This window comes from Phyllobates terribilis, unplaced genomic scaffold, assembly GCF_046119375.1.
Source record: "Phyllobates terribilis strain yellow unplaced genomic scaffold, ASM4611937v1 Scaffold_2__4_contigs__length_985480577, whole genome shotgun sequence".
NCBI lineage: Eukaryota > Metazoa > Chordata > Amphibia > Anura > Dendrobatidae > Phyllobates > Phyllobates terribilis.
Window position 1 is genome coordinate 391,296,935 of NW_027362762.1, and position 24,000 is coordinate 391,320,934.

Consider the following 24,000-nt stretch of genomic DNA (forward strand, 5'->3'; position numbering starts at 1 on the left):
ATTTGGAGTGTTTAACGAGCCTTGTCACATGACTTAGAATAAAAGCCAAACCAGAATCTCTATAGCAGACACATGTTTCGGGCTGTTGCCCCTCCTCAGTGCAGAGCAAGAGATCTGATTTGGTGTTATCAGAGCCTGGGGTAACATCTCTCCTTGTGGAGAGTGACATGCTGATGTAAGGAGACTTAGACGCCATGCAATTTGCATATTTAATTTCCCAGCTGAGCATTACATGACCTATAAGTCTCCTTATAATGGCATGTCACTCTCCACAATTAGAGATGTTACCCCTTAGACTTCAAGCCATTAAAAAGACAGAACATGTACGGGATACAGAAGTGTTGGAATGAGGCATTTAGCAAATTAGCTTCGCTGCTATCTATGTACGGCGGGGTCCTGTGACATCTGACATCATTAAATTTGTCTTCAAAAAATTGATTTCTTTAATTTCTATGTACCCATCTGTATGAAAAAGAAGAAACCCACTTAATCACTTTGTATAAATTTATTACATCATATTAAAAAGCTCGACCTCTTTTGAATCAGCATTATAATTCAGTATTGTAAATAATTTAATTTTAAATCCTATTGAACAAGAAAAATAACAAATAAAATGCATCCCTATATAAACTCACATTTAACTGTTAGATATACCCTTAAAGTACAAATATCATTAACATTAAAGCAAGACGCCTTAAGCTTACCTTTTTACATTTTCTGAAATGTTATTATTCTCATAATTGTTATTTTTTGTTAACATGTTATCATTTACCTAAAAATAAAGAATACATAAAAAAAAAAGAAATTACATCAAAGGAATACAGTTAAAAGTACCATTGGACTTTTCAATTATATCATAAAAGAATATCAACACGGAGAGCACACAGACCTATTGTAATCAGTGGGCCAGTGCCCATTGCTGAGTCTACACTCTTGCAGATGGTGCTCTGCATGGAAAAAAATCACAGCATGAACTATTCTGATCTGATTTATGGACCGGACTAATACATGTAAAACCGGACGAGCACACGGAATCAGTGGACTGCCCGTGAAACTCGTACCATGTACAGGCTGTGATGCATGGACTGGCAGCGGGTCTCCGGACCCAAACTTGACAGCCTTTTATGCATATATGAGACTGTTTAGTACAGTTAGGGAGGCCCACAGCCATTCCATGTATTACTGTGCTTGAGTCCCATCTGAATTTGCCCTAATACAGGCATATCCTATAGGTTACTACATCTCATTTTTTAGTTGTCACAGTAAGAGTATGTGCACATGTGTAGTATTTGTAGCAGATTTTTTTTTTTATGTGTGATGTTCTAATTTTTCCATCAACATTAACTTGAGTAAAACTGAAGATTTTGTAATTAAAGTTATAATATTAACCTTACTTTCATGTTATGGGTTAAAAAATATTCTATGAGACCTGGTCTTGTCAAAAATTTGGAAACTGTTCTTGTATTCAGTGAGATATTGATTCAAATCTTACTTTTCAAAGGGGGTGTACTCATTTATGCTAGTACTGTTTATGTCTGGATTTTTATATATTTTGTTTTTGCTAATTTTTTTTTAACACAATTAACCTCCTCTTCCCAAAAAGGACATTACTAGAAATGCTAAGTAGCTAAGTACAGGTCCAGAAATCCTAATGAGCAACAGGCAGCAGTATTCATATAGCATTTACAGGTGTCAAATTGGACTTGTAAAAATACAAGTGTGAAAAAAGACATGCTCAGGGAAAACAGTACCTACAATCAGGGCTGTGGAGTTGGCAAGCCAAACCTCCGACTAATCAATTTCTATGACACCGACTCCACGACTCTGACTCCGACTCCCTCATACATGGCTCATGTTTAAGTGATAAATTTACTGTAGCACAGATTCATCTCAGCTAAAAGTCTAGACCCTTAGATCAGGAATAGGACAGACATTTATAGGACATTTCATAACTTTCTCAAATTCTTATGAAAAAATATTCCCCACAAACTGCAATGAATTAGTGTACCCAATTTATTATACATTTTAGGAGTATGAGTCGGTCCATTTTATACCGACTCCGATTACAACTCCAACTCCACCAAAATGGACACCAACTCCGACTCCACGACTCCAACTCCACAGCCCTGCGTACAATACAGTACTTGTGTTTTTGCTTACATTTCTTCCCCACTCATTTGAATGGGATTTCACTTATTCACTCATTCACTTTGCTGTTACTATAAAATGTTTTTTTCTGGCGTAAAAATGCATAGAAAAAAACGCAGCGTGTGAACAAGCCCTAAGGTTGGCAAATAATAGTGCTGTAGCATTTTGTCTACATTCATAGAGATATGTCGCCATCTAGTGGCTGAGTTACTATTTACAACAATTGTTTAACAGCAAAGTGCTCAGTGTAGATAAAGTGCATTTTTTCCAAATTTTTTTGTTTATATAAAATTGTAGGGGTTCAAAAATATAAGAAAACAATTTGTTCCAATTCATCAAACAGTTTGGCTGAGAAATCTGGTGTAAAACTGTTTAAAATGCGACAACATTTTTCTGTATTTTTTAGTTGTGGAAAAATAAAAGCTGCTCTGTAGTGGCCACTATTCTTTTTTATGTACAATAATGACACACTGACTCAATGATTTTAAGATCAGGGCTCTATGGAGGCCATAAAATCAATTCCAGGACTTCTTGTTCTTTACTCTGTAGATAGTTCTTAATGACATTGGCTGTATGTTTGCAGTTGTTTTCCCGCTGCAGAACAAATTTGGAGCCCATCTCCCTGATGTGTTGCATGGTGGATAAGTATCTTCCATTATTTCTCAGCATTGAGGACACCATTAATCCTGAACAAATCCATTTGCTGAAATGTAGCCCTAAACTTGCAAAGAACCTCCACCATGCTTCGCTGTTCCATGCATACACTTATTACTGTACTGCTCTCCAGCCCTTCGGCAAACAAACTGATTTCTGTTACAAATAAATATTTTAAGTTTTGAGTCCTCAGTCCAGAGCACCTGCAGCCATTTTTCTGCACCTCAGTTCCTGTTTTCATACGTAGTTGAGTCGTTTGGCCTTGTTTCCATATGAAAGGTGTGTGTTATAAACATGTTCACACACTAACTCGGGCAATGGTAGAAGAAAATGACTTACAAAGAGAGATGCTGTATCTGCACCCAACTGGTCGCGAAAATGAAAAAATAAACGAACTAAGTGAAAAACCTCACAGACCCTCAAGCGTAAAAGAAAGGGAAGGGTGCTGGGAGGACTCACAGTCAGACCATAGGAAAGCAACTGGGGTTAATCAAGCAAGATAACTCCTAGTAGAAGAGCTGGAACTCCAAACACAATCTACTTAGAAGTATAGCCAGCAAAGAAAGTCAGTGAGAGGTGATTATATAAAGCTCATCCCAAAATGTGATAGGAAAGAACCAAAAGAGAAAATGGAAAACACGTGAAGTGAAGGAAAGCAACGAGCAAAAAAATATTAGCATTTGGACACAGACGAATCAGGCTGTGGCTCAACAGAAAGGGAAACCGACCACTCAGCAAAAGGTCACCCGATTGAGCTCTTGTTGACCACAACTCTTCCATGAAGACCTCTCTGAATAGTAAATAGGTGTATCTAGGTATCACTGTTAACAGCCAGTCATCAGCTAATGACACTGCTGGACTGTTCAATTACGAAGGGAAGTAAACATGTTTCTTTCATCTGCTGCACTGTTTCCTTGGATGACCAATGCGTTTATGGTCCATAACGTTGTCCATTTCTTGATGCTTCTTGCTGATGCAGTGTAACTACCGTGTGTCTTGTTGCTGTGCTCAGCCTTGCCATGGTGTATGATCTGTGACATTAAATTGTCTTCCACAACATTACCTTTGTAGCAGAGTTTGGCTGTTCCTCTCCCAGTTTTAAGCATGTTTTTGTTTCAGTTAATGGCTGTGTTTCAACCTACATATGAAAATAAAGATCATTATCACCTGTTTGGTATAATAGGTTACTCATACACCTGATTATAATCCTACAAAATCCCTAACTTTGTCCTCAAAACATCATCACTTGTTTTAGGTTCCCTTCCACAAAGGGTGGTCACACCAAATATTGATTTCAATTAAATTTTTCTTTTGAACATTCACTTTCCATTTTGTAATTGATAAAAAATAAACTATTAACACTTCAATTTGTGAAACCATTCTTACTTTGGAGCATCTCTTCCACACCTGCATAAAACGCTTGCACAGTACAATAGATACATGCAAGAAATGAGCACTAAGCGTAACTATGAGCCACATCTATTGGATAACACGTTCAGGTGACATAACGCCACTATGATGGCTGTTTCACTGTGACCTATGATTACACCGAAGTATGGGGAACCAATGAGGAATTTTGAGACAATTTTTACAGACTTTTCAGGTTGACAAGGTTTATTTTTATAAACTGTGCTTTACATTTCAGTTTTATTATTACACTTTTACATCTGAAGTTTCCTTTTTCTCAACAACAAAATATAATTACAATATTCTGTCTGCCTTTGTTAGCCACTAGGGGGAGCTTACTGTATATGAATTTGTACAATTTCCATTGAACTCAGTATTTGCTGTAGTCTAGTGTACTTTGAATCTGTATGCAGTGAGTTTTCTGCAAAATAAAACCACAATGTTTGCAGAATCTTAGTTTTATTTTCCTGTACACACGTCTCCTTTAGCAAATGTAATATTGCTGCTTACGCATTTAATATTTCTTTTTTACAAGGTGGACAAATTTGAAAAAGTGCTGAACTATACAGAAGCAGCTCTGGCTTTTATTGAATGTGGAAATGCCATGGAGCATGGGCCAATGGAATCCAAGTCCCCCTATACAATGTACTCGGAAACAGTGGAGCTTATAAGGTAATCCCTGCAATCATAGCAAACTGCAACATTTTGGGAATGCGAGAGTTTAGAGAGCATTTCTTGGAATAAAAAAATGATTCTTAGGATAGACGATTAATATCAGAACAATGGGCATCTTCTGATGCAACCCAGTCCCTTCAATCAGCTATTAGATGGCAATCCAACTCCTGGCATTCCCATGGATCTAATATTCATAACCTATCATAAGGATAAAAAAACTTTATCATAACACATTACTGCAGTTGTCTCTTATTATTGCATATTTGTAACAAAAAAATATGTAATATTTAAGTAAAAAATTACATAACAGGGTGAAAGTGGCTCAGTAGCCAAGTATGTCTCCTGATCTGAACCCAATCAAATACCTATTGGGAATTCTGAAGAGACAAGTTGTCATCACTCTCCATCTAGCATCCAGGCTCTAAAAGAGGTTGTCCTTGAAGAATGGAAAGATAGATGTTGCAATATGTTGATTTCATGACTTAGAGACTTAGTTTGTGTGCACATGTTGCATTTTTGCTGCGTTTTTTTTTCAGTGCAGCTTTGTCACAAATCCTGATCGGTTTCCTGATGTCAGCAAAGTGAATGAGAATCCTGAAGTCTCATGCACACGTTGCTTATTTGTGACTTGCAGATTTGGTGCAGATTTAAATCCATACTAATGAGTGGGGAAAAATCTGCAGCAAAAACCCAAGTAAAAAACACAGCAAAAACGAGCATTTTTGCCGCTGCGTTTTTCTTTCCAAGAGATGCAGAAATGGTGCAGAAAGTTCTGCACCAAATACTTAACATGTTCACATATCCTTAGTGCTGTCCTTAAAAATTATAGAGGTCATTCAAAATGCTAGATGTAGTAGTTTTTGATGTGGGATGCATTAATTTTTGCATCAACTAATTTAAGTAAAACTGAAGATTTTGTAATGAAAGTTATATTATTAAACTTATTTTCATGATATGGGTTAAAAAATATTCTTTAAAACTCGGGTCTTGTCAAAATTTTAAAAACTGTTCTTGTATTCAATGGGATATTAATTAAAATCTTAGTTTTTAAAAGGTGTACATTTATTTTTGCCATTTTTTTAACACAATTAACCCGCTCTTCCCAAAAAGGACATAATTAGAGATGCTAAGTGGCTGAGTACAATTGCTAATGCAGTAACAGGCAGCAGTATTGATGTGGCGTTTACGGGTGTCAAATTGGACTTGACATGCTCAGTTAAATGTCTAGATTTTTGTAAAAAAAATTTAAAGATTTTTCTTTTTTTTTTAAAACAAAAAAAAACAAAAACAAAAAACAATTATCTCCCCTTTCTATAAAAGAACATAACAAGCAGTTCCAGGTACAGTAGGTAGGTATACATCCAAAAAGCTAGTAACTGCAACAAGCCACTGTATTGGTGTGGTGTGTCCAGTTGTAAAATTCGACTAGTTAGACGTGTTAAAAAGAGAAAAGTAGTTTGTGAAATGCATGCTTTGTCAGGTAATCAGTTGCAGTTATAAGTTTGGATTTTGGTTAATTTTCTTTTGCATTTTTTTAACACAATTACGCCATGTTCACATGTTCAGTTTTTGGTCAGTATTTTACATCAGTATTTGTAAGCCAAAATCAGGAGTGAAACAATCAGAAGAAAAGTATAATAGAAACACGTCACCACTTCTGTATTTATCACCACTCCTGGTTTTGACTTACAAATACTGATGTAAAATAGTGACCGAGTACTGAGCATGTTAACGTGGCCTTATTTCCCCCTTAAGAAACAGGATTCCACAAGAAATGCAAAATTTCAGTACAGTCACTTTAGACAAGCACAATCTCTCTAACATAAAGGGTTTTTTTTATCTTTAAGGTAAAAGACAATTGTTTTAATTTTTTTAAATTTCATAAATCAATAGTACACGTGAAAATAGGAAACATTGTACTATATGCTATCAGAGAAATCTGCTTCTTTCGCCTCCTGGACTGATCATTCATTTTCAAATTTCTCAATTCACAGGTAAAATCTGTGTTCAGTGAAGACAGACTTTCCCATTACTGGGATAGGAGAGGACAGTTGGTACTGATAACATTCTATGAATGAGAAGGAGAAAGGAGGAGCTAAAGGCAGAACTCCTCCCTCATCCTTACCCCTTATCTACATAGAATGTTAGCAGTAGCAACCTTCATCTCCTATCTTAGTGATGGTGAAGTCTGTCTTTACTGAATACAGATTTTACCCGTGAATTGAAAAATTTGAAAATGAATGATCAGTCCAGGAGGCGAAAGAAGCAGATTTCTTTGATAGTATATATTACTAAGCTTCTTATTTTCATGTGTACTGTTCATTAGTTAAATAAAAATTAAAACAACGGTTACTCTTTAAGAAATGTTTTGTTGACTTGCTGCTTTCTAGTGCATGAAGAAAAATATGTGTAATTCAAATACAGCACAACAAGCTACCAGATATACTATATCACTGATTACTCACACTGGGTATGGCACCTCTCCTATCTCTCTCATCCTTTCAGTTGAATCTTTGTATTATTTGCAGACTACTACACTCATCTTACCCGTCTGTTGAAGTTGAACAGACACTGAATGTAGTATTTTTCGAATGTTTTATGGCTTTCTCTCCATATTTCTATTGCTGAGCTGTGAACACAGATGTTCTCTCACTATCCATAATGACCACAACATAGCTGCTGCATTCCTTATCTTGGCTTTTTTACAGGTTTTGATAGTCCATCCTTGTAGGCTGTGCTATACCATATCATGTGATAGCTGCAAGGCATTATGGCGAAGTCCACACGGCTGTGGCTGAGGTCATGTGAGCCTTCTATAGTTGTCAGAATCTTATGCTTTGTGAAAAATAGTGACGTTTTTTGGCAATTTGTGTGAATCGAAAATTATTCCTATTCGCATGGTCCAGCGAATTTCCTACAACTTAGCAAAAATGTGATTCACATCAAATTGATTCACTCAGCTGTAATAACTATATATTGTCTGTATGCTGTGTCATCTTTGAATGTTTTTTACATTTATGTTTTGTTTTTTTTAAAGGTATGCCTTGAGACTAAATTCACATTTGAGACACAGTGCATCTACTCAGGACAAGAAAATGACAGCTCTATGGTTTGTAGCCTAACAATTATTACTCATAAATTGGAATATATTATAAGCTTTATTTTATGTCGCTTTAATTTACCCCTTCATGACATATGATATATATTTACGTCATATGCCGTGTCCTTGCCTTTGATGCGGGCTCATGCTGAGCTTACGTCTTTCTCATCACATGACGGCTAATTTAATCTGCCATAATATGCTTTTAACAGACAAGGGTGGAGTGATGGTCCGCTTACGGATGTTAACCTGTTAAATCCCACTGTCAATTTTTGAAAGCAGGACTTAAGATGCGCTGACAGGGGCATGCGCCATTCCATGCCCCCATCAGCGCGCCCATGATGCGGTCGCGGGGTGCCGATGGCTTGTCTGCTGATGACCCCCGTGCCTAACACTATGATCCATCCTTTCAAAAGGTGGTTTCTACTATACATAGCTATGCAGGAGCATTGCTATGTATGGCACAAGTTTCAAGTCCCCTAAGGGGTCTAACAAATACAGTAGAAAAAAATAAAAAAAGGCTTTAAAAATATGAAAGAAAAACACAAGTTCAAATCACCCCCCTTTAGTCCCATTGAAAATAAAAAAATAAAATAAAAAAACCCACACATTTGGTATTGCTGCATTCAGAAATGTCCGATCTATCAAAATATAAAATAAAATGATCCAATCGGTTAACAGCGTAAAGAGAAAATAAAAATCTAAAAAAAATTTTTTGGCCGCCGCAACATTGCATTAAAATGCAATAAGAGGCGATCAAAACATTGTATCCACCCCAAAATGGTATCAGTAAAAACATCAGCGCAGGGTGCAAAAAATAAGCCTTCACCTGGCCCCAGATCCCGAAAACTGAAAAAGCTACAGGTCTTGGAAAATGGTGACAAAGGTAAAAAAAAATTCCATACAAATTGCCAAATTTTTTTCACCACTTAAATAAAAAAAACATGTACATATTTGGCACCTGCGTACTCATACTGACCTGAAGAATCATATTGCCAGTTCAGTTTTAACATATAGTGAATATGGTAAATAAAAAAACAGAAAACCATTGTGGTATTGCACTTTTTTTACATTGTCACCACAGGTGGAATTTTTTCCCGTTTTGCAGTGCACTGTATGGTAAAAGGAATTCAAAGGTACAACTTGTCCCGCAAAAAAACAGGCTCTCATACGGCTATATTGACTGAGAAAAAAAAGTTATGGCTCTTGGAAGAAGGGAAGGAAAATAGTCTGGGGGTGAGGGGGTTAAGGTAGGCACAGCCCTTAATAACAGACGCATCTGTTTATCTAAAATGACATTTTTGGGACCCTGGTGTCCTTAAATTATGCCATAAATGTGAATTATATGAATAACCCTTTAGGGTTGTGTATGCTGGTGGAGCAAAGATGTTAATGCTGACTAATGTTAGTCTACCATATCTACTTAAATGGCGCTAATACTAATTATTTCAGTCATTCTATCACAACATCTCCTGCCTATCATATGAAAAAGAGAGGAGTATAACACAAATTGGATTTTACTGTCTATCTTCACAGCTATTATACTGACATAACGCCTATAAATAATTTTACAACTGGCACAACCTCATCCATCACATTTTGATGAGCAGAATAGTTGTATTTTGGGTGCGATGTAATTTATGGACTGTGTTTTACTGGCATATTTATATACTTCTAGTTACCGCTGTTTGGCTCTTCTGTACTGGAGAATGTTTCGTCTCAAAAGGGACCATGCAGTGAAGTATTCTAAAGCTCTCATTGATTATTTTAAGGTAAGAAATCAAACATTATTTTAACATACAACCCCTGGCAAAAATTATGGAATCACCGGGCTCGGAGGATGTTCATTCAGTTGTTTAATGTTGTTGAAAAAAGCAGATCACAGACATGGCACAAAACTAAAGTCATTTCAAATGGCAACTTTAGGGCTTTAAGAAACACTAAAAGAAATCAAGATTAAAAATGTGGTACTCGGTAAGGGTAATTTTTTTCAGACCAAGCAGAGGGAAAAAATTATGGAATCACTCAATTCTGAGGAAAAAATTATGGAATCACCCTGTAAATTGTAATTTCCAAAACTAACACCTGCATCAAATTAGATCTGCTTGTTAGTCTGCATCTAAAAAGGAGTGATCATACCTTGGAGAGCAGTTGCACCAAGTTGACTGACATGAATCATGGCTCCAACACGAGAGATGTCAATTGAAACAAAGGAGAGGATTATCAAACTGTTAAAGGAAGGTAAATCATCACGCAATGTTGCAAAAGATGTTGGTTGTACACAGTCAGCTGTCTAAAATCTGGACCAAACACAAACAACATGGGAAGGTTGTTAAAGGCAAACATACTGGTAGACCAAGGAAGACATCAAAGCGTCAAGACCGGAAACTTAAAGCAATATGTCTCCAAAACAGGAAATGCACAACAAAACAAATGAGGAATGAATGGGAGGAAACTGGAGTCAATGTCTGTGACCGAACGGTAAGAAACCTCCTAAAGGAAATGGGATTTACATATAGAAAAGCTAAACATAAGCCATCATTAACACCTAAATGGAAACAAACAAGGTTACAATGGGCTAAGGAAAAGCAATCGTGGACTGTGGATGACTGGATGAAAGTCATATTCAGTGATGAATCGCGAATCTGCAGTGGGAAAGGTGATGATGCTGGAACTTTTGTTTGGTGCCGTTCCAATGAGATTTATAAAGATAACTGAAGAGAACATGCAAATCTCCACAGTCATTGATGATATGGGGCTGCATGTCAGGTAAAGGCACTGGGAAGATGGCTATCATTACATCTTCAATAAATGCCCAAGTTTACATTGATATTTTGGACAGTTTTCTTATCCCATCAATTGAAAGGATGTTTGGGGATGATGACATCATTTTTCAAGATGATAATGCATCCTGCCATAGAGCAAAAACTGTGAAAACATTCCTTGAAAGAAGACACATAAGGTCAATGTCATGGCCTGCAAATAGTCCGGATCTCAATCCAATTGAAAATCTTTGGTGGAAGTTGAAGAAAATGGTCCATGACAAGGCTCCAACCTGCAAAGCTGATCTGGCAACAGCAATCAGAGAAAGTTGGAGCCAGATTGATGAAGAATACTGTTTGTCACTCATTAAGTCCATGCCTCAGAGACTGCGAGCTGTTATTAAAGCCAGAGGTGGTGCAACAAAATACTAGTGATGTATTGGAGTGTTCTTTTGTGTGTTTGTTTTTCATGATTCCATAATTTTTTCCTCAGAATTGAGTGATTCCATAATTTTTTTCCCCTGCTTGGTCTGAAAAAAATTACCCTTACTGAGTACCACATTTTTAATCTTGATTTCTTTTAGTGTTTCTTAAAGCCCTAAAGTTGCCAATTGAAATGACTTTAGTTTTGTGCCATGTCTGTGATCTGCTGGTTTTCAACAACGTTAAACAACTGAATGAACATCCTCTGAGCCCAGTGATTCCATAATTTTTGCCAGGGGTTGTATATGACAATGTCTGCGCAGGACCAGAGATGCCAACGCTACAAGGGTTTATTAACATGTAATTATTTTTTTTGTTTTGCCATATTGTGCCAAATTTTTTTTAGCAATTTTGCAAAACGACTGCAATAATGAAACAGCAGTTTTTTTTTGTTTTTTTTTAATGTAATTTTACAATAATAGCCGCAAAGTACACCATAAAACCAGCATGTCTGAATATAACCTTAATAGTTCTTAATTACTGTATTTGTCATATGATTTAAGAAAAACTACAGTACAGACCAAAAGTTTGGACACACCTTCTCATTTAAAGATGTTTCTGTATTTTCAAGACTATGAAAATTGTACATTCACACTAAAGGCATCAAAACTATGAATTAACACATGTGGAATTATATACTTAACAAAAAAGTGTGAAACAACTGAAAATATGTCTTATATTCTAAGTTCTTCAAGCAGCCACCTTTTGATTTGATAACTGTTTTGCACACTCTTGGCATTCTCTTGATGAACTTCAAGAGGTAGTCACCGGAAATGGTCTTCCAACAATCTTGAAGGAGTTCCCAGAGATGCTTAGCACTAGTTGGCCCTGTTGCCTTCACTCTGCGGTCCAGCTCACCCCAAACCATCTCGATTGGGTTCAAGTCTGGTGACTGTGGAGGCCGGGTCATCTGGCGTAGCACCCCATCACTCTCCTTCTTGGTCAAATAGCCCTTACACAGCCTGGAGGTGTATTTGGGGTCATTGTCCTGTTGAAAAATAAATGATGGTCCAATTAAACGCAAACCGGATGGAATAGAATGCCGCTGCAAGTTGCTGTGGTAGCCATGCTGGTTCAGTATGCCTTCAATTTTGAATAAATCCCCAAACAGTGTCACCAGCAAAGCACCACCAAAGATCTCAAATTTGGACTCATCAGACCAAAGCACAGATTTCCACTGGTCTAATGTCCATTCCTTGTGTTCTTTAGCCCAAACAAGTCTCTTCTACTTGTTGCTTGTCCTTAGCAGTGGTTTCCTAGCAGCTATTTTACCATGAAGGCCTGCTGCACAAAGTCTCCTCTTAACAGTTGTTGTAGAGATGTGTCTGCTGCTAGAACTCTGTGTGGCATTGACCTGGTCTCTAATCTGAGCTGCTGTTAACCTGCGATTTCTGAGGCTGGTGACTCGGATAAACTTATCCTCAGAAGCAGAGGTGACTCTTGGTCTTCCTTTCCTGGGGTGATCCTCATGTGAGCCAGTTTCTTTGTAGCGCTTGATGGTTTTTGCAACTGCACTTGGGGACACTTTCAAAGTGTTTCCAATTTTTCGCACTGACTGACCTTCATTTCTTAAAGTAATGATGGCCACTCATTTTTCTTTAGTTAGCTGCTTTTTTCTTGCCATAATACAAATTCTAACAGTCTATTCGGTAGGAATATCAGCTGTGTATCCACCAGACTTCTGCACAACACAACTGATGGTCCCAACCCCATTTATAAGGCAAGAAATCCCACTTATTAAACCTGACAGGGCACACCTGTAAAGGGAAAACCATTTCCGGTGACTACCTCTTGAAGCTCATCAAGAGAATGCCAAGAGTGTGCAAAGCAGTCATCAAAGCAAAAGGTGGCTACTTTGAAGAACCTAGAATATAAGACATATTTTCAGTTGTTTCACACTTTTTGTTAAGTATATAATTCCACATGTGTTAATTCATAGTTTTGATGCCTTCAGTGTGAATGTACAATTTTCATAGTCATGAAAATACAGAAAAATCTTTAAATGAGGTGTGTCCAAACTTTTGGTCTGTACTGTATGTAGAAATTCCAACTCTTGTAAGTGGGACATCGCTTTCTACGTAGATAATCTGATGCGTATGACTTGTCCACTCATGCATCTGCTCTAAAGACTAGTGATGAGCCACCCCCGTAGTGTTCGGGTTCGGTTCGCTTCGTCGAACACCGGGATGTTCGTGGAACTGTTCGTCGAACACCTTAGAACACCGTTAAAACCAATGGCAGGCAAACAAAAACACATAGAAAACACCTTCAAAGGTGTCCAAAAGCTGACAAACTGCTCAGAAGATACTCTCTTTAAGAAAGCCGGCCGGCAATTCAGCATCGGTACCCGACAATTTAGAACAGAAAGAATAGAGCATCACACATAGATTAGATAGATAGAAACATGTCAGTCACATACAGTACAGACCAAAAGTTTTGGACACACATCACTGACAGCGTGGCAGAATTCTCCTGCGCTCAGCGCTTGAGCAGGAGAATTCTCCCACACTGGGATGGCATTGAGATGACAGGCTGGATCGCAGCTGAGCGCTGCCATCCAGCTTGTCATCCTTCAGAGACACTGCAGAGCGCAAGCATGCCTGCGCTCTGCAGTGTCTATGAAGGATGGCATGCTGGATGGCAGCGCTCAGCTGCGATCCAGCCTGTCATCTCAATGCCATTGCAGCGTGGGAGAATTCTCCTGCTCACCGCATGCGCAGGAGAATTCTCCCAAGCTGTCAGTGACGTGCATGAGGTGAGCTGAGTTCATTGGACATGAACTCGGCTCATCTGGATGCCGTCACAGCGAGACACTGAGGAGCGCAAGCGTGCCTGTGCTTCTCAGTGTCTGCGGTATGGCAAGCTGGATGGCAGAATGTGAATGTAGCAGAGCTGAAGCCATCCTGGGAACCATGGAAAGGTAAGGATGAGGTTGGTTTATTATTTTACTTTTATTGCAGAAGACATTGGCTTCAGCTGGAATGGGCGTGATGGTAAGTATGGTTTAATTTAGAACATTAAAGAATTGTGTGTTTATTTCAATTAAAGGACTTTATTCTGAGTGTTTGTTTTTTTTATATTTGACTATGGGGTTAGTAATGGGGGCGTATTACTAACCTGGTCTTGATGTCAGCTGGCATTATAAGCTAACATCAACCCCAGCCCTATTACCCCACTGCCACCGCTACAGGGCAGTGGGAAGAGCGAGGCTAAGTGCCAGAATTGGCTCATCCTATGGATGCGCCATTTCTGGGGCGGCTGACGGCTGGTGTTTCTAGCCTGGGAGGGGGCCAATATTAATGGCACCCTTCCTGGGCTATTAATATCAGCCTCCAGCTGTCTGCCTAGCCTTTGCTAGCTATTAAAATAGGGGGGACCCCACGTCATTTTTTTTGGGGGTCCCCCATTTTAATAGCTAGTAAAGGCTAGGTATTCAGCTGGGGGCTGATATTAGTAGCCTGGGAAGCTCCGTGGGTATTACCCCCTTCCCAGGCTTCAAATATCTGCCCCAGCCGTCTGCTTAACCTCCACTAGAGATTAAAATTATGGGGAACCCCACGTCAATTTTTTTTTTAATAAATCCTTTATTTTAACACTAAATGACAAGTACAGTAACCAACACTATCACTGTACTTATATATGTAACTGACATGTTTCTATCTATCTAATCTATGTGTGATGCTCTATTCTTTCTGTTCTAAATTGTCGGGTACCGGTGTATGCCGCTGCTGAATTGCCGGCTTTTCATGTTTCACTGTGAGCACTGTTCCCATCGATTTGAGCAACCACTGTAATGCCACAACCACCATGGCTGTGGCATTACAGTGAGTGGCAGACAATCCCTGCGTGATATGAAAAAATCCAGTTATGCTTTTGGTGCACGAACAGTTATCGAATATAACCTCGAACAGCCAAATTTTTTGCAAATCGTTCACGTTCGTCGAACGACTCGAACACCGCCCAAAACAGCTCGAATTTGAGATTGGTGAACAGTTCTAGTCGAACACCACTCATCTCTACTAAAGACCCTTTTACCTGAGCCATGATGGGGTGTTCCTGACCATTAGCCCATGGAAACATGTCTGTCTATCAGTCGACAAACAACCAAACACATGCTTGTTGTTTGATTGCATCTTTTCTGTGGACAGTGAAAGCATTGCTTGTCAGTAGCACATGGCCTCATATAAACAGGAATTTATTGCTCACAATAATGTATCTGTATGCTACCAAATGTTCGCACTAGCAAATGTTTGGTCATATATAGTACCAATTATTGTTCCATGTACTGTATATGGATTTAAACGAGGGCTGTTTGACACTTGTTCTGGGAGCATCTGTCTGTGTAAGGCTACGTTCCCCCTATGAGCTTTTATCCCTTTTTTGATGCTGCGTATTTTCCCTGCTTCAAAAACGCAGCGTCTAAGGCTCTGTTCACACATGTTGTGTTTTTCAGCGTTTTTTGCTGCAGATTTTTATGCAAATTTTCAGCTGCATCTTGCAGTACCAGCAAAGTCTATGAGAAACCATAATTCTCTGTTCACACATCTTGGTTTTTTTTTGCTACGGATTTTGTGTCTTGGGTGTGTTTTTTGAAAATAGAGCATGTCACTTCTTTCAGCGTTTTTTCATCGTTTTTTCACCCATAGGAAGTAATGGGTGGTGAAAAAAAACGCTGAAAAAAGGCATCAAAAACGCACCAAAATTTGCATCAGCGTTTTTTCAGCGTTTTTGATGGCAAAATAGAATTGGGTTCTTTTTTTTCACAGAACTTTATGTACATGCATAAATAGAGACAGAAGGACAGTGAAAAAAACGCTGAGAAAACACTGAAAAAGCGCAGCAAAACCTGCGTTTTTGACATAGCTGATTTCCTGCCAGAGATTAGGTTTTGCTGCAGATTTGTGATGCTAAAAAACCCAACATGTGTGAACATAGCCTTACAGTTCTAACAAAGTGGATGGGATCTATAGAGATCTCCTGCCCACTGTGCGTCTTATTTAAGCTGCGTAAACTGACCTGCGGTGCGTTATTCAAATCCGCAGCATGTCAATTTCTCATGCAGGTACTCTGAATTTTATGTGCAGATTTTCCTTATAGACTTACATTAGATACGGAAAATCTGCAGGTAAAAAACACACATGCATTTTTAGTGGGTTTCCACAGTGGAAACACATCAGAAACACAGGTAATTTGCACTTAAGTATGTCAATAGAAATCAAAATACCAGAAAGTTTCAAAAACATGCCAGCTTTATTTAAAGAATGACACAGCAAACAGACAAAAATCGCAGCGTCAAAAAGACGATAAAAACAAAAGTAAAAAAAACATACACAAAAATGCAATGAAAAAACGCAATCAACCTAATTTAAATAATAAGTGCAGAAATTCTGCAACATCAAAAACTCATTGTGGGAACGTAGCCTAAGGATGCGTGCACAGGCCATCTTTTTCAGATGGATTCTGACAGATAAAGTGCTGAAAAAAATGAAGCCTAAAACACTATAATGTAAAAACGACATTGCGGTGCACATGTTCTTTTTTTACTTCTTTTAAGTGCTTTAGGCTGTGTGCACACTATGAGTTTTTGGTGAAGTTTTGACAATGTGTATTGTGCTTTTTTTTAATCAGCGTAAACCGAGTGTTTCAAATCCACAACATGTCAATTTCTTTTGCAAAGTTTTATGTGCAGATTATTCCCATAGCATTGCATTAGATGTGGAAAATGCACAGGTAAAAAACGCATTCGTTTTAAGTGCGTTTCCATGGCGAAAATTAATCAAAAACGTTTGTAAGCCACACAGGACTGTATTAATAACGTTTAGTCAAAGCCAAATACCAAGAAGTATCAAAAATAAAGTAGCTGTATTTAAAACATGACATGCAAAAAAGAGAAAAAACAGGTTGTCCTGCTTTATATAGTTAAGAAGTTATATAGCTTAAGGAGTGTAATAAATACATTCTCTGCCTTCTAATGCCAATGAGATCACTGTCCCCATCCACATAGCAGTCTACAGTCCTTCATTCTGACTAGTAAACTGCAGAAAACAGGGAAGGCCTAATGTGTCTGCTTTAATGATAAACTGGAATATTTCATGATATTTATGTGGATAGCTACATGCACAAAACAGACTAAACTGATATGACAATGTCATTTTCTGATAATGCCTTGCCCTTAGGAATATTACCTTTGATGCCTAGTCTCTGTTGCATACAAACGTATTTCATCCTATGACTTCACCAATCCGGCTGCATACTTTTAGTAAGTATACTGCATTGTAATGTATGTAATGTACTAACAGTATGGCTTTTGCTTTTCAGACTTCATCTAAAGGGCCACGAGTACAATCACCCTGGAACGCCAATGGAAAGTAAGCAATGAGAATAATGGCTGATAAAAGTATTCCTCGGCTTGTTGAAGTATTGCAGGGCTGTTTTTCATTTTTAACAATGGTTCTGTGCATACCTACATGCAAGAGTAATTGTGAAGACTTTGTCACAGTCTATGGACACGTTTGACATGGAAAAAAATATTTTTACATATGTTATACAAAAACAAGATCCGGCACTCTGAAATGTGCAAAAAAGGAGTGCCGGTTGGGCTATTTTACTTTTCTATATAGCTTGGTTTACTGCCCAACTATCTAAATAGCAATCCATCTGATGAAGGTTTGAGTGTTAGACCGAAACGTTACATATAATGGATTGGATTTCAAATAAAGCCTTTTTCTTTTTTTTGCACAATTGAGTGCTGGATCCTCTTTTTATATTGGTTGTATGGAGTGGTATCCTTTCCGTGCACCCAATTATACAGAGTGACGTATATTCTTTTTCTGTTTTACATAGGTTAGTGGTTCGCTTTAGCTAATAAAATTGTACTAAATTTCATGCTGCAATCTTCGTTCCCTCATCTGTTTTCAGACCCCATAATATGCAATTTGCAGCCTGATTCAAGTATCAGATTTTTCGAAGTCTATGTGTATCTAGGGTACAGCTGACTTCACTGCTTCTATCTTGCACTTTATTCCTTTTCTGTGCTTAAGGCCATGGTCCCACTATCAGTATTTGATCAGTATTTGGTCAGTATTTTTTCTCAGGAGTGGGAGCCAAAACCAGGTGAGGAACAACAAGAGAAAAGGTATAATAGAAACAAGTGCACTAATTCTGCATTTATCACCCACTCCTGAGAAAAAATACTGACCAAATACTGATAGTGGGACTGTGGCCCTACTCCTTTTCTATAGCCTGCTTTTTCTGCCATCCTTCAGATACTTTCTCCTCGCCCCATTCTGTGGAGATCTGTGTATAACCACCCTCCTTGCTGTTATCTCTAAGGCTGGACTTACACTGGAATCCATGTTTTGCAGACTGTATACGTACCCCAATGCACAGACCAACTACGGGTCTCCCGATACAAAATCTACAGCCTCATAGACATATATAGGCGATTGAGTTTAGGTCAGGAGATCCGCAACCAATCCGTACATTGTGGTCTGTCCACTGCTTTATGGGCAAAGGTCAAGGAAGAAACTATTGCTGAAGAAAAGACCAAGGAATAACTGATCTTTGCCACAGAGTACCTTGACAAACCACAATCCTTATGTTCTGTGGCCAGATGAAACAAAATAGAGCTTTTTGGCAATCCAAAGCAACAGTTTGTTTACAGACAGCGCAATGAAGATTATAAAGAAAAAAAACACCTTACCAACAGTTAAGCATGGTGGAGGATCCATAATGCTGTGGGGTTGCTTTGTGGCATCTGGAGGCTGTCAGCAATGCCAAAGGGTGTGCAACCAAGTATTAATTAGGGGTGCCTTTATTGCTGCACATGCTGTTTATTCAGTTTTTTCTTTGAAATTGCAACATGGAAGTTGAAAAACAATGTTTTATAGTTGCATTACTTTGGACCACTAATTAAAAAATCCTGAGGATATAACTTAGATACATTTCCATTTATTTCTGAAAATATTGTATAGTCTATGAAAAAATGGGGTGCCAATAATGGTGAGCAGCACTGTACAGTATTAATAGTCTTACCCAGTCTTAGTCTTAATAGGGTACACAGGACTGAGGACCATGGTCTGTGGGACTCTGCATGTTGCAGCCTATAGTGGGTAAGACTATGAATGTTTTACACATGCCATATTGGTATTTATACTGTTAATATAAGGTTTATGGATTTTGTGGTCATTATGCTTTATAATTATACCCATTGTCATCTATGATCTGGCTTTCTTATATTGTATTTCTGGCATTAAAGCCTTCTTTTTGTTGATTATATACAGTAAAATACATACCATATTTTTAGCTAAAAACTCTTTGTTCACATAAAAATACAGGTAGTTTACAACAAAAACTCACGATAATTCTATTATGATCAGTAAACGTACCTACTAAATGTTGATCTGGTAATACTAGACATTTGTCTCACGATGCCAGGCAATACAGGTGTAAAATTCACACTATATACACAATGGAGACACAATATAGCTATTTTATCATGAATTAAACATGTTATATCCAGGCATAGTCATTCTAAATGAGGCTGCTTTATACCTGAAAATGCTCTGAATTATATGTATCAGGTTCTTTAGCAATAAATCATAGTAAAGTGTTATTCTTCACTTATTTTTCTCCTTAGTCAGGTACATACCGTATTTTTCGGACCATAAGAAGCACTTTTTTTCCCCAAAATTTTGAAGGAAAATGGGGGGTGCGTCTTATGGTCCGAATGGTACTTTACCGGTGGTGGTGGAGCGGGGATCGCAGGGTCCTCCGTCGGCGGCAGAGGTGAGATGCGGCTGGAGCCGGGGCCTGTACCTGTGCTGGTGTCGGGTGGTGAAGCAGAGGAGCCGGGGCCTGTGCCGGGCTATGATTGGCGTCCGGCGGTGAGGTAGAGGAGCCGAGGCCTCTGCCGGGCTGTGAGCGGTGTCTGGCGGTGCGACAGAGCAGCGTGTGCGGCTTCCGGTGGCCGCGGCCATCTTCCAGAGGCCGTAATTCACAGGAAAATGGCCGCCGGAGCTCCGGGTCGGCGCATGCGCCTGCTCCGGCGGCCATTTTCCTGTAGATCACAGCCTCAAGCCACCGGAAACTGCACACGCTGCTCTGCCGCATCGCCGTAAGCCACTCACAGCTCAGCAGAGGCCCCGGCTCCTCTGCCTCACCGCCGGACGCCGCTCACAGGCCCCAGCTCCTCTGCTTCACCGCCGGACGCCGCTCATAGATCCAGTCCCCAGGCCAGTCCACAGGCCCCAGTCCAGGCCAGTCCACGGGCCCCAGTCCAGGCCAGTCCACAGGCCCCAGTCCAGGCCAGTCCACAGGCCACAGTCCAGGCCAGTCCACAGGCCAGTCCACAGGCCCCAGGCCAGGCCAGTCCACAGGCCCCAGGCCAGGCCCCAGTCCAGGCCAGGCCCCAGTCCAGGCCAGTCCACAGGCCCCAGTCCAGGCCAGTCCACAGGCCCCAGTCCAGGCCAGTCCATAGGCCCCAGTCCAGGCCAGGCCAGTCCACAGAGCCCAGGCCAGGCCAGTCCACAGGCCCCAACCAGACACCGGCATCTCACCTCTTCTGCTGCCGCCGGGTTCCTGAGACAGGGAACGGAGGGACCTGCGATCCTGCTTACCCCCCAGGTAAAATATCTAATCAGACTATAAGACGGACCCCATCTTATAAAAATTATTTTTTTCCTATTTTCCACCCCAAAATTTGGGGTGCGTCTTATGGTCCGGTGCGTCTTATAGTCCGAAAAATACGGTACATACTCTATTCAACTATTCCTGTGACGTGATCCATACCCAACTATGCCTATGGCTATCAGTATACCCAACTATTCCTGTCATTGGATCCATACCCAACTATCCCTATGTCAGTATACCCAACTGTTCCTGAGATTGGTTCTCTACCCAACTATTCCTGTCACTGGATCCATACCCAACTATCACTATGACTATCCCGTATACCCAACTGTTTCTGACATTGGTTTTCTACCCAACGATTCCTGTAATTTGCACTCTACCCAACTATCTCTGTCTCTCTACCCAATTATCACCCCCTCTGGTTCTTTGTGCAGCAATCCTGTCATGGTTTCTCTCTCTAACTATTCCTATTTCTATCCCCATTTGATACTGAGAAAGGGCTGTAAGTTTAAGAGAGTTGGAAGGAATGTGCATATTCTGGGCAAAGTGTTTGCGTGTTGGCTAGAATAACATGGTAATGTTAAAAATCTTTATGTATTGAACAACATGCCTATTTTATGTATCATCTAGAACCACAGGAACTTCGTCGCCATCATCCCCCACACCATCTCCAGTGAGCTCTCAAGGAAGTATCCCCAGTTCTGGTGCCACCAGTTCTAGTTCTAGCTCCATTATAAGCATTCCCCAGCGCATTCACCAGATGGCTGCCAACCACGTCAGTATTACTAACAGTATCCTGCACAGCTATGACTACTGGGAAATTGCTGATAATCTTGCCAAAGAAAACACAGGTACATTGGCATAATACAAAAGTCCTACATTTGTTCCAATAAAATAATCACTCTGTGCTAATTATGTTCAGCCTATGCCTTTCCCATCTTAAATATTTATAACCCATTTCGACCCTTCAAATAGCATGCTGCACACTTCCCCCTAGATTGACAACGCTCGCTTTCCCACAATGAATGTTGCCTGAATTGCATTTTCGGCTCTATGCATCGGCACTGACACTGCAGGAGCCCAGTGAGCGAGAGCGTACACAGTGTCAGTGTGGCTGCACTCTCATCTCTCTGTCTTGCCTGCAATAGTCTCACACTACTGTGTGATTCCGTGTGTAGCAGGTGGGCAGTGCAGTCAACAGAACAGGATGAGAGTGTGCCCGCACTGATACTGAGTGTGTGCACTTGCTGGGCTCCTGCCGTGTCAGTGCAAATGCACAGGGCCGAGGATTCAATTCAGGCTGTGCTCGCTTTGGTCAAGAGAGTCAGTCTAGCTATAGGAAGTGCTGATTGAGGGAGCGGAATAGTGAGCCGTTCCAATCATGCACCGAGAGCCCTCATTTATATATGAAATAAAACTACTAAAACCGTGAAATCATACTGTAGGTATGATTTTTTTTTTTAGGGGCTACGTCCTCTGAAGTACTGTATAAATAGTTTAAAACGAGTTTTTGGCAATAACCGACAATATTTAAATTGATTAAATTTTGTTGTTTGTAGGGGAAACAAAGAGATAATTATTGTATTATAATAAAGGGATTTTATGATATTATTTGTCATGAACGTAATCACTGTACAACAAAATGTTCTGTAAGTTTCTATTATAATACTTCCCCTTATTTCCTCCTCCTATTCTACATCTCTGCCTTCTGTCAAGATAAATGATTTGCATTGGAAACAATTGTGTCTAGCCTACGCAGCACAAATCTCTCTTGCTAAATTGCTTCATTCTGCAGTCAAGCAAACCTAGCTTACAAAGGATCAGATGGGATATAACTGTAGCAACCCCTCAGCTGTTAGGAGTATTAGGTCTCTAGTAAGAATTTCTAGAACCTAAATGTAAAAAAAATGTTTACATTCATCAGGAAGAAAAGATCTTGACTGAGGTAATAAAAAACACTGGGCAGTTTTATCAGTACGGTCTAATTCTTAGACACTGCAAACTTAGACTAGGCAGTCTAAAAGGGAACCGGACACGTACAATAATGCTGTTTACCTGCAGATATAGGGAAGAGGCAGACAGCCGTATAGCTCTCCCGACCCGAGCGTGACCGCTGCATAGAAAATCATACTGTCATGCTCAGGTCAGGAGAGGCGATTGCCAGTCTGAGCATTGCGTTGCTATCCTAATCCGAGTTACACGGCTGTCTGACTCTTCCCTTTGGGTGACTCTGCAAGTTAATAAGAGAAAATTAATCTCATTCCTCCCAGAAGCCGCAAGCCTACAATCACCGCTCAATAGTGTGAGTGTCGGCGGTAAGCCCACCCCGGCATTTTGATTGACAGCTGGCTCAGCAGAGCATCTGTGTAGAGCTGGCTGTTAGTCAAAGTGCCGGGACATGCTTACAGTCGCCGCTGACAATGCTGTGAGCAGTGGCTATAGCCATGTCAGCACACCTGTATGACTAAATGTCGGCAGCACCAGGGAGGAATACGTTTTTTAATTTCCTGTGTCATTGGATAACACCCTATTTGCGCTTATTGCTTTTCCAACAATATTTACCTCATCTGATGAGTTGTGATATTTTGATACTGTCTAGCTTAAGTTTACACCACATATAAGTAAACTTACTTAGTGCTACCATTTTAGTGCATGCTATTGCAAGTTAGGCCATGCTTCTTTCCTCCATGCCACACCCCTTATCAGTAGGGCCATGTTGGACAAAGCACATAAAATGCAAGTCATTACAGACAGTTTATTTTGGGGTAAATTGCATCAAATTTCTTGTGCATTAAGTTTCCTAAGTCTCCCCCAATGTCTTCTAAGGGTATGTTCACACCAGTTGTTTTTTCAGCTTTTTTGTTATGCAAATTTTCAGCTTCGATTTATAGTACCAGCAAAGTCTATGAGATTTCAGAAATCTCAGGCACACACATTGGTTTTTGTGTCATCAGTATTTTGTGCTTTGTATGGTTTTCTGCACAATAGAGCATGTCACTTCTTCAGCGTTTTTTACCCATTGAAAGTAAAGGGTGGTGAAAAAAACGCAGAAAAAATGCCTAGGTTTTCCTGCATTTTCAGTGGAAAAAAAAGCAAGTACAGCAGTATGTGAAACTTTTTTATTTTTTGTGATTTTCCCAA

The 24,000-nt window shown here is 39.6% G+C and overlaps 1 protein-coding gene across 5 annotated transcripts in view; it reads left to right on the forward strand.

Annotated features, from left to right (window-relative positions):
• The window catches only part of AFF3 (ALF transcription elongation factor 3), a 563,963-nt gene that overhangs the window by 535,248 nt on the left and 4,715 nt on the right, over nt 1-24,000 (forward strand). For 4 of the 5 annotated variants that reach the window (XM_073664860.1, XM_073664861.1, XM_073664862.1 and 1 more), the window contains 5 exons: nt 4,745-4,881; nt 7,922-7,993; nt 9,663-9,756; nt 17,548-17,597; nt 21,490-21,710. In XM_073664860.1, coding sequence (XP_073520961.1) covers nt 4,745-4,881; nt 7,922-7,993; nt 9,663-9,756; nt 17,548-17,597; nt 21,490-21,710 — 574 coding nt within the window. Of the gene's footprint in view, nt 1-4,744; nt 4,882-7,921; nt 7,994-9,092; nt 9,196-9,662; nt 9,757-17,547; nt 17,598-21,489; nt 21,711-24,000 lie in introns of those variants that run through there. The other variant, XM_073664864.1, reaches the window with a different exon arrangement.